Source organism: Myotis brandtii, unplaced genomic scaffold, assembly GCF_000412655.1.
Source record: "Myotis brandtii unplaced genomic scaffold, ASM41265v1 scaffold850, whole genome shotgun sequence".
In the NCBI taxonomy this organism is placed as follows: Eukaryota; Metazoa; Chordata; class Mammalia; order Chiroptera; family Vespertilionidae; genus Myotis; species Myotis brandtii.
The window spans coordinates 931,431-943,517 of NW_005371455.1; the positions used below are offsets into that span (position 1 = coordinate 931,431).

Here is a 12,087-nt window from a genome sequence, read left to right on the forward strand (position 1 = left end):
CAAGAGGAATGTATTCTTTGTTCCTCTTAATCTCTAAGGGAGAGACACAGCAGAAGGACAAGTTCTCAGTACAGCATATCTCAGTAAATAGTTACAGACTTCTTGGTAAGCCATGAAAGGCTGTTCTCATTCTACAAAGGTTGCTGTTCTCATACTGATAATCGCCATCCAAACAAGTCTGGGAAAACTGTGTGGGTAAGGGTCCCAGCCTTGCTAGCCCCTTCAGGTGCAAGGACCTTGCCAGCTTACATCTGGCCCCCAACACATAACCACACACTCTCCCATTCCTTTCCACAAGTACTCCAGATAATTCAGTCTCTCAGGATTACTGTCTTTGCCAGTGTACCCCATTTCCGGGCACTCCTGGGGTGATCACTACTTAAAAGAGGAGGCATAATCTGCCTCGCCTTCTTGCTAGGACTCTTACAACAGGCATTTGGAAAGTATGCTTATAAAAATACTATATATTTCCTGTGGGCTTGTGAATGTCTATAAATTATAAAGAAAAATGCAATACTCATTATAAACTCACATTAGAGGCTACCTTTGTGGAGGAAAGAAACAGACACGGATCAGATCGGAAGTAAAAGTGAGGAGAGTGTGAGCATTATATGTAATGGCCTAAATATGTTTTTTAAAGAAAAAATTTATGTATGGTTTGTGTAGTTAACAGTTATTTAACAACCTCCTCCAAAGAATTCTAAATATCAGTAAGCGCCATGTGATAAAAATTTAATCGGGTTACATAGGAAGTTAGACAAGGTTACCTTCCCTATGCCACCAAATCCCAAATTATGGGGTGCTTTTTACCCCATTCTCCATGGCAGACAAAGGTGTGTATGTGGGGAGGAGTGGGTCTTCCTCTCTGAACTCTGACACATCTGTGATCTGGAGCTCCTTATTCTTCTTATACGTGAGATCTCAAATTCAGTTCTTAAATAAGACCTACAGTCGATTCTACTACTTTATCCATGTTCTTGGCCAGATGTTTAAATTTCCAGTTTCCATCCATTGTGTACCTGCAATTTTTAGTTGTTTAGAAAGAGTATAAATCAAACCTTTTTTCTTTCTGACCACATTTCTCTGATGAAAATCTTTTACCCATCAGTGATTCTGTAGATTTTCTTTCTGTCAGTATCCAGACATCTTGATATGCCCTTCCCTCCACAAGAGCATCGTGTCCACACCTACAACAGAGCCTTTAGAGCAGACATATTTGGACCCCTTCAGCCTTTGTCTGGTTTAATTCATAGCAGTGATAGTTTTCTGAGTTCCGACTCATTTTATGCTGACAAATCCCACCTCAAGGGTATGCTGTGAGTCAACTAGTATGACCTTTCTCAGTTGGATTTTCCCCAATTCCTCTGAAGCTTATAAGCTCCACCCAGAAATGCAGGATAGTTAATGTCCGTTGGGTTTGTTCAAGCCCATAGTCCTTCTGGTGAACAATTAAAAATAAATAATATATTTTTTATTTCTGGTAGAATGGACTTGATCACTGCTGATATTACATTTATGAAAGTAATAAATGAAGGTGAGGGAGCAGAGAACACCAACATCTTTGATCAACTCAGTGATGATTGTACTGTGTAGGCCAAATTTGATGGTGGGAGATGCTTTTATTCTAACTGGGGTCCCCCAAATCAGTCGTGGTGATAGGATTCCAAAATAGCATAAGGCAGGTTGGAACATATAAGCACCAGAGACAAGATGCAATGTAATTACTGTAATAAACATCTGGAATGTAACCAGGGAGCCCCAACTACAGAGATGTGTGACAATGCCTAATAAATAATATGCTACTAGAGACAAGCTATATGGCTAGCAAATGGTGGTATTTTTTGACTTATGTATTCAACAAGATGAAGAACAGGAGAATAGAAGATTAAGGTCAGCACCATAATGGAAAATTATGATCCTTCATCCAGTTTTTAGATGGAGCCAGTTCTCAGTCCCAGGAGCAAATCCCCTAATGCAGATATAATGTAGGTAATAAATAGCCCTCAATTATTCCCCAAGGGAACTGTGTCCACTTACTAGAAACTTCACTAGAGAACAGAAATACATACGAGTTATTGAAATGACACCGATGACCAGGAACTCGAATGTAATCATGCTCCCATCCCCACTCCCATCCTGACTAGAATGGAGATTTATGAAGGCCAGAGAAGACATGTAGTCCCCATTTAAGTCTTGGTCAGTGTGCCCAGTGGGTCTGTACAACACCAGAGAGTTATTTTCCTCTTCCTACAGTGAATGATTAGGATGGATATTGTTAGTTACTGATCACATTTGTTCTCTGACCTGTGGGGTAGATGTCATGAAGGTCAAAATTGCCAAGTGAAATTCCTGAGACTCCTTCTCCATCCATGATGGTAAATCAGAAGCGATACCACATCCCAGGTGGAGCTATAGACCTTAGTATAACCCTTCAGGCCTTAAATGATGCAGAGGAAGTCATATCTGTCCTATCCCTATTCAATTAACCAGTATGTTCCCTGAAAATTCCCAAGTGGAAAGTTTCAGGTTTACTGAGTAAGATTACCAGATCTCTAACACTTGGTATGAGGCTGTTGATCTGGACATAAAGTTATTTTCAATAGCAATGAATAAGGAGGATGAGATGCAAGTTGCATTTATGAGGGTATGATGGCAGGACCTATTTACTCATATTAAAATTATAACCCATGTCTTAACTTCTGAGAGAACATAGCCTATAGAGACCTTAATTGTTTTGACATCCACAGAACATAATTCTTGTCCACTATATTAATCCTATCATGACCTTGTGAATAGGAAATGACAAGTACTTTAGATGCCCTAATAAAACATAGGAGGGTCAGAAATGGTGAAATAAAAACCTACAGAAATTTAGAAGATGGCCATATTGGAGTCTGAGCATGTCAGAACATACCCCGTAGTGGCACATACTATTTGAAGGTAACTTCTATTCCTAGCTTTTGGGTGTTTCACCATAAAAGAAGGTTGGATTCTGTGAAATCCTTTATATTATTAATTGAGATGATCATGTGATTTTTTTCCTTCATTCTATTAAGGTAGTGTATCACATTGATTGATTTTATATGTTGAAACATACCTGCATACCTAGAATATATCCCACTTCATCATGCTTATGCAAGTCTTTTAATTTGCTGTTCAATGCTCAAGTTTTGTTGATAATGTTTGCATTAATATTAATCAGGGATATTGGTCTATAGTTTTCTTTTCTTATAGTATCTTTGTATGGATTTAGTATCAGGGTAATGCTGCCCTCACAGATTGAGTGTGGAAGTGTTCCCTCCTTTTTTTTATTTGGAAGAGTTTGAGGAGGACCAGTGTTTATTCTTATTAAAATGTTTGGTGGAGTTCACAAGTCAAGCTATCTAACCCTGGACTTTTATTTATTGGGAGGTTTGGATGACTGACTACATTTCCTTATGGGTCTGTTCAGATTTTCCATTTCTTCATGATTTCGTATTGTTAGGTTTGTGTTATGTAGGAATTCATTTCTTCTAGGTCTTCTAATTATCCAATTTGTTGGTGTACAGTTGTCCATAGCACTCTCTTGTAATTATGTTTACTTCTGTAAATCACTAGTAACGTTCCCTATTTCATTTATACAGTGGGGCCTTGACTTACGAGTTTAATTCGTTTCAAGACCGAGTGCGTTAAGGAGCTTTTCAGTTTTATATCCCATGAGCTCCTTAACGCACTCGGTCTTGAAACGAATTAAACTCGTAAGTCAAGGCCCCACTGTAATTTTAGTTATTTGGGTCTTCTTTTTTTCTTAGTCAATCTAGCTAAAGGTTTGTCAATTTTGTTGATTTGTTTCAAAGAACCAAATCTTGGTTTTGTTAATTTTTTTCTCTTTTGTTTTTCTATTTTCTGTTTTCTTTTTTTAAAATTAAATTTGATTGGGGTGACATTGGTCAACGTGAATATATAGGTTTCCTGTGTGAATTTCTAAATTACAAAATCTGTGTATAGCACATGTGCCCACCACCCAAAGTCAAATCTTCTGCCACCTCATATTAGGACTCCCTTTTCCCCCATCCCCCTTCCTCTGGCAACTACACACTGCTGTTTGTGTTCATAAGTTTCAGTTTTATATCCCACATCTGAGTGAAATCTTATGGTTCTTAGCTTTTTCTGTCTGACTTATTTCACTTACCATAATGTTCTCAAGGTTCATCCATGTTGTTGTAAATGATGCTATTTCATCCTTTCTGAGTAGTATTCCATTGTGTATATATACCACATCCTCTTTATCCAGTCCTCTATCATAGGGCACTTTGGTTGTTTCCATGTTTTGGCCATGGTGAATAATGCTGCAATGAAGGTAGGGGTGCACATATCTTTGGGTATAAATGATTTCATTTATTTCTTACCTAGTCTTCATCAGTTTCTTCATTTGTTAGCTATGGGTTTAGTTGTGTGTTTTCCTAGTTCCTTGAGGTATAAATTTAGCTTGTTGATGTGAGACTTTCTTCCTTTTTTTACTGTAAGCATTTACAATGATATGAGCACCCCCCAACCCCCCTTAGCACTCTTTTTGCTGCATCCCATAGGTTTTGGTATGTTATGCTTTAATTTTTATTTATCAAAATATTTTCAGATTTCTTTTGTGAGTTTTGATATGTTATGCTTTTATTTTTATTTATCAAAATATTTTCAGATTTCTTTTGTGACATTTTTCTTTAACCCACTGGTTAATAGTATTATTTATTTTCTACATATTTCAAGATCTTCCATTGTTCCTTCTGCTATTGATTCTAGTTTCATTCCACTGTGATCAGAAAAGAAACTTTATATAATTTCAATCTTTTTAAAATTGATTGTTTTTTGTGTGGCCTAAAATATGTACTATTCTGGAGAATATTCCATCGGCACTTTAGAAAAAAAAATTGTGTATGCTGTATATGTCTGTTGGATCCAACTCATCTATCATGCTGTTCAAGTTTTCTATTTCCTTATTGATCTTCTGTCTAAGTGTCCTATCCACTATTAAAAGTAGGGTATTGATATTTCCTTCTATTTATTCTAGAGATATTTCTCATTTCAATTTTATCCAGGCTTGCTTTATATATTTAGAAACTTTTATGTTTGATGTATAGATGATCATAATTATTATATCTTCTTGGTGCACTGACCTTTTTATTTTTATACAGTGCCCTTCTTTGTATGTAGTAACAGTTTTGACCTAATGTCTGTCTTGTCTGGAATTAGGATAGCCACTCCTGCTTTCTTTTGGTTATTATTGGCATGGAATATTTTTTTTCATCCTTTCACTTTCAACCTAAGTATTTCCTTAGACCTAATGTCATTTGTAGAAAACATATCGTTGGATATTTGAAGAAACAGTCACTTCTCCCAGTCTTTATGGACTGGATCTTTGAAGGGAAAAACCTTTAGGAATCAACCTGGCCTGGTCTTCTCAGGCTTATGGTCTTCTCAGGCCTTTCTAAGCATGCCTGCTCTCTGGGCCTGTGTATGTTCTTTTCCCCCCAGTCTCCCCACAGTCATGGCTGCTTTTAAATGTCTTATGTCCCCTAAGAGACTCGCCACTGCTTCTTCTCAAGGTCTCACATGTTTTATTCCTCTGTCAAAAGCTCTTGCCTCCAGGAGCCCGCAGGTTTGTTGCACCCCCTCAGCTCTTTCATGCCATGGTGCCTGCAAATGTTTATAGTGGCCTCCAACTTCATATCCAAACTATGCCACCATTTCCCCCAGTGCTCCAAATTAGGGAAGGCAGAAAGCAGTCCCTAGGGTGTCTCCAGAGAGGTCAGGACAATGCAAACAATTTTTGCTCATTTCCTTCAATTACATGGGAAGAACCAGGAATTGGACAGCTTCCTTCTGACCACGCTATGCCAGAGAAAGGGAAGGACATAGGCAAGTCCCAAAATTTTATTCCATAGTGAGTGTGGTTTCTTTTATTTTGCTTTATTTTATTTTAGTATTTTTAGTTAGACATCCACTGGCTGTTACAAATCCTCAACTGATTTCTAGAATTTCCCCAAAACTACTTTTGTCACTATGTCATTCATTTGTGTTTCCATGGGGGAACAAAGGACTGGAGCTTCCTAGTTCACCATCTTGCTAATGACACTCCACAGCACTAGTATTATTTAAAATAATGATTAACAACAGCCTTTTAGAGTTAATTTTCTTCCTTTCATTACCTTTAAAAGTGCCATAATCTTCAAGCACAGTAAGTACTTACCTCTTTGATCTGGTTAATATGTAATGGCAAAGCAATAATAATCAAATGACTTACATTCTAGTACCAGAAAATTTAGGGACTACAATTTATAAAATCCCAGTGTTTTTAATGCTCACTTTGCTTGGTGGTCCATCTGTACATATAATTTTATAGGTATGCCAAGAAATCATAATATGACTAATGAATGGGGCAGGGGAATAACTACTGTGTAGCACCAGAGAAGGCAAAACATATTGGGGACTAAAGTATTTGGGTATGGATTAATGGAAGAGGTAGGATTTGGAAACTAGTAAATGATAATTATATTCTAAACTAGAGGCCCAGTGCACAAAAATTTGTGCACTCGGGGGGGGGGGGGTCCCTCAGCCCGGCCTATGCCCTCTTGCAGTCTGGGACCCCTCAGAGGCTGTCCACCTGCTGGCGGAGGCCCGCTCCCTGGGGGATTGGGCCTAAGCTGGCAGTCAGACATCCCTCTGGCAGCCCGGCAGCCCTCAGGGGATGTCCACTTGCCAGCGGGAGCAGGCCTAAGCTGCAGTCAGACATCCTTAGTGCTGCTGAGGAGGCGGGAGAGGCTCCCACCACCACTGCTGTACTGGTAGCTATCAGTCTGGCTTGTGGCTGAGCAGAGCTCCCCCTGTGGGAGCGCACTGACCACCAGGGGGGCAGCTCCTGCATTGAGCTTCTGCCCCCTGGTGGTCAGTGTGTGTCATAGTGACCAGTCATTCCCAGTCGTTCTGCTATTAGGGTCAGTTTGCATATTACCTTTTTATTATATAGTATAGAGGCCTGGTGCATGGGTGGGGGCCTGCTGGTTTGCCCTGAAGAGTGTCCCAGATCAGGGTTGGGGTCCCGCTGGGGTGCCTGGCCAGCCTGGGTGAGGGGCTGAGGGCTGTTTGCAGCTGGTCACACCCCCTTCAGGGTGGGGGTCCCCACTGGGGTGCCTGGCCAGCCTGGGTGAGGGTCTGAGGACCGTTTTTAGGCTGGCCAAGCCCCCCCCACCCGGCGACGGAAGCTCCCAGCCTCTCCTTTTTTTCTTTTTTCTTTTTATTCTGGGATTTATTTACCTTCTATAATTGAAACTTTGTTGCTTTGAGTGGAGCTCAGAGCCGGGGCAGCTGGAAAGCTTAGCTTCCTCCATTTTGGGGCAACCAAGCCTCCTGCTTGCTCCAGCTCCGTGGCTGTCGGCTGCCATCTTGGTTGGGTTAATTTGCATATAGTCGCTCTGATTGGCTGGCGGGCGTGGCTTAAGGCGTAGTGAAGGTATGATCAATTTGTATGTTTATCTTTTATTAGTGTAGATGAAAGTTAACAATAAATAAACTTGATAAGGGAGATTCTAAAACATACATGTAAAAATGTCAAAATTCAACATCCATTTTTGATAAAAGCTCTCAACAAAGCGGAGGGAATGTATCTCAACATTAGGTGGCTAATGTTTTCTTCCATTCTGTAGGTTGCCGTTTCATTTTTGTTGTTTTCATTTGCTATGCAGAAGTATTTTAGTTTAATGTAGTCCCATTTGTTCATTTTTGGTTTTGGTGCCCTTGCTTTCGGTTTCAGATTTAAAAAGTCATCACCAAGACCAACCAATGGTAAGGAGCTTACTCTTTTTCATTCTAGGAATTTTTTAGTTTCAAGTCTTACATACAAGTCTTTGAATTAATTTTTGTGTACCGTGTAAGATAGTTGTTTCATTCTTTTGCATCTGCCTGCCCAGTTTTCCAACCTCTATTTATTAAAAAGGCTGTCATTTACCTATTATATATTCTTAGCTCATTTGTCATAAATTGATCATAAAAGCATAGGTTTACTTCTGGATCATTAATCTGTGTGTCTGTTTTTAAGCCAATACCATACCATTTTGATTACTATAGTTTTGTTATATAGTTGTTTAAAATCAAGGAGTGTTCTTTCTCAAGATTGACTTGGCTACATGAAGTTCTTTGTGATTTCATGCAGATTTTTAGGATTGTTTGTTCTATTTCTATGAAAAATTACATTGGAAAATTTGATAGTGATTATACTAAACTAGAGGCCCAGTACATGAAATCTGTGCATGGGTAGGGTACCTGGGCCTTCCGGCTGTTGGCGGGGCTTTTCTTCCAGCTGCTGGCCAGGGCCTCTCTTTGTTCCACACCACCCCCTGGAGGTCAGTGCATGTCATAGGGAGTGATCGAACTCCCAAACTCCTGTGAGGATGATTTGCACATTAGGCTTTTATATATATAGATATGTAGATTGCTTTGGGGAGCAAGGAAAATTGAACAATATTAATTCTTCCAATCCATAAGCATGTGGTGTCTTTCCATTTATTTTCAATCTCTTTCATTTCATGTCCTTAGTTAAATTTATTTCTAGGTATTTTCTTTTTTATGACATTGCAGTTAAGATTTTTTTAAATATATATTTCTTTATTGATTTCAGAGAGGAAGGGAGAAGGAGTGAGAGATAGAAACATCAATGATGAGAGGGACTCATTGATCGGCTGCCTCCTGCACACTCCCCACTGGGGATCGAGCCCACAACCCAGGCATGTGACCTTGGCCGGAATCAAACCTGGGACCCTTCAGTCCACAGGCCGATGCTCTATCCACTGAGCCAAGCCAGCTAGGGCAAGATTGTTTTATTAATTTATTTTTCTTAGTTCATTATTAGTGTAGAGAAACACAGATGATTTTTGTATATTGATTTTATATACTGCAACATTACTTAGTTTATTATTCCTAACGGTTGTTGTTTGTTGTTGTTCTTTTGGTTGCATGTTTAGGGTTTACTGTATATAATATGTCATCTGCAAATAATGATAGTTTTTGTTCCTCCTTTTTAATTGGTTGCCTTTACTTTTTCTTGCCTAATTTCTCTGATTGGGGCTTCCAATACTATGTTGAGTGAAAGTAGCAAGATTGGGCATCCTTGTCTTGTTCTTGATCTTAAAGGAAAAGCTTTTCACCATTGAATATGATGTTTGCTATGTACTTGTCATATATGGGCTGTATTAGGTCTGTACACTTTAAGGGGGCAGGATTGTGGAAATAGTGAGCTAATGATTAGTCTTAAAAATCAGCGTCTAGCTTTTATTGTGGCTTATCCACCCGACTGTTCTCAATCTGAGTGGAATTTCACCACCCAGTGGTGGTTGGCAGTGGTTTGAGCAGAACCATGTCTAAATAAGATTTTGGACTATTCTTCTCTCCTTTCATAAGTCCTCAGTCTCTTCTCATTGAGACCTTGCACTGAATCTAATGCAAGATTGGTCCCAGTGTGTTTTCACATTGCTAAGAAACATATACATATTTTACAAGGAGTCTTATGGAGACATATTTTAACTTGCTAACCTATAGGCATCATTAAATGGGATGATTGGGGGCGTTCAGATGAATATTTGGGGTCCCTTTCTCACCCTCTGGCCATAGCTGAAAGACTACTGCTCACTCCTTCTTAGTAATGAGACAGAGGCCCTATGTTCACAATTTAGCTTAAAAATTGTTTGAAATGAATAAGATACTTTGAAATTAATGGGCAGATATTGGATTCAGTTTCTCTCTGGGAACCCATTAAGTTTCTTCAATTTAGCCCAGGGCTGAACATGGCCCACAAAAATCTAACACACGACTGTCTCATATTAGATTCAGCCTGAAAGTAAATAAAAACAAATGGAAAATATAAAATGAAACAATTCCTGGACTCTCAGGGTGATCCAGATTTTTTTTTATATCACCTATTTTACCCCCAATTTTTAAAAACAAACAAGATGTTCTGATCTTTTATTAAATATGCACTTAAAGAAAGAAAACATTCTTCAGCTGTCGAGATTAAATGCGTTTATTTTGAGTTAGTGGATACAATGCCATAGTCGATACCAGCACTCCAAGCTACACCTATGTATTTGCCTCTAAACCTTTACATGTTGTCAGTTTCCATTCCTCTAACATCCAACCACTGGGCCTCCTATTTCTAGCAAAATCATCGTTCAATTTTTTTTAAAAAAAAGGTAAAAGCAAGATTGAACACTCTATTGTGCTTCCAGTGCCCACAGAAGAATTATAATTGTCTCAAATAAATGTTTATTGTTTTCAGTGACGGGGAAAAATCGATAGATAGCATGAGCACTAGTCACGGCACTACTAGAAGAGAAAGAACAGAATACAGATTAAAAGAAGCATATTTAGGCTGGAGGAGTTAGTTTCCCCTTCGTTAAAAAAAATCCACATATCATGGATAGGACTTCAAAGTTCAGTTGTTCCATTTGTGGGCCACACACTTAAGCATACTGGCTAGGACATTTTTGCATTGAAATGGAAGCAATACAAGCTTTATGTTCTACCATTAACACTTCCAGATTTTTCACTTAATATACCTGCCAACCAAATGATTCCTGCATGCATTAGAATTTGCTCTTGTAGCGTTAAGTTTATTTTTCCCCTCCCTCCCACTCCCGTAAACATTGTGATACAAACTCTTCACCAGATTTGATGAGAATGTTGCAAAGAACAGCTCTGTGCCACCTCAGGACAGGACTTCCCCGTCCCCTCTCCAGGCTTACAGATGGGTCAGTAGTATTGATCCCACCTCATCCTGCATGCAAACAGACTCCGCTCCCATAATTTCCCCATGCCCGAGGCACACAAGTCGGCAGGTATGCATACAAAAAAATGGATTGAAAAAGGAAAGGAAAGAAAAAAAGAAAGAAAAGGCTTTCTTGTTAAAGCCTATCGTCCTAAAAGGAATCCATTGCTTTGAATTCACTTAAGGCCTGCACAGGCGAAATGTGTTTCTTCTGAGACCCTCGCCTAACTCGCGTCTGGAATTCTTCAGGCTTTTCTCTCTTCACAAGGGGCTTCTTCTCCGGAGCCTTCATCTTCCAAGACACAACAGGGGAGTTGACAGCTGCTGTCCCATAGACCTTCTGGTATTTGGTCGAGGCCACATAGGATGCTTTTACCGTGAGGACAACAGCGTTCATCAGGTTTTTAGCTGCCTGGATGAGCGACGTGGCGCTGTCCAGCTAGAGTGAAATACACCTGGGTTAGTCAAGGTGCAAGTTCACAGTTAAAACAAAGCTTTGCTTGTGCAACTATACAGCACTGCCCCAAAGGAGCAAATGACTACGTGGTAAGGTGAATAGGACATCAGTCATCTATCTTCTCCCAAGGTAAAAAGAAAAAAAAAGATTACTCTATGATGCATAATTTATTAAAGTCCAGAAACCTCTAAAGCAAAACTCTCTCTTTTGAGCACATAAGAATTCCAATGTTAACAAAAGTTTTTCAAAGTAGAGTATCTCATATTACTACTCTTATATTACTACATTAGGCTGATTGGTAATAGAAACATTCACTCACATGTTTGAAAAGCATTTGGCAGACACTGAAGAATTAAAGGTATTGGGGTTACACTGTAATTGTATGCCCCCCCCCAAAGAAGTATACATCTATTTATAGGTTATTTCCTCATCTTCAGTTTAGGATTGGTAGGGATGCAGGCAGCTAAGCAGAGGAACACCCATGGGTGTTCTGGCTTTTGCTTAAGTGTTTATTAAGCTTGAGTATCCATTTACCTATTCTCAGGTCTTGAATATACCTCTTATAAGAATATCAATAATTGCGCCAGGCTGTTGTAGGTCAGGGAGACCCGGGTCCCGGTGTTAATGAAATATTGATTTAGCACTATGTGCCAAACACCATTGTGGTTCCCCATTTAACTCTCACAACAATCTATGAAGTGGCAATTATTGTCATTGCTATCTACACTAATAAAAGAGAAACATGGTAATTAGCGTACAACCGCTACCCTTCCCATTGGCTAATCAGCATATCCTTATGCAAATTAACTGTCAGCCAAGATGGCGGCCGGCAGCCATGCAC

The 12,087-nt window shown here is 39.3% G+C and overlaps 1 protein-coding gene across 2 annotated transcripts in view; it reads right to left on the bottom strand.

The window, feature by feature from the left end:
- Positions 1-9,954: 9,954 nt before the first annotated feature.
- CTNNA2 (catenin (cadherin-associated protein), alpha 2) overlaps positions 9,955-12,087 on the bottom strand; it is a 1,155,525-nt gene continuing 1,153,392 nt past the window's right edge. The window contains exon 18 of one of the 2 annotated variants that reach the window (XM_005884743.2): positions 9,955-11,228. In XM_005884743.2, the coding sequence (XP_005884805.1) occupies positions 10,941-11,228 (288 nt within the window). In that variant the 3' untranslated portion in view covers positions 9,955-10,940. The remainder of the gene's footprint in view (positions 11,229-12,087) is intronic. The other variant, XM_005884742.2, reaches the window with a different exon arrangement.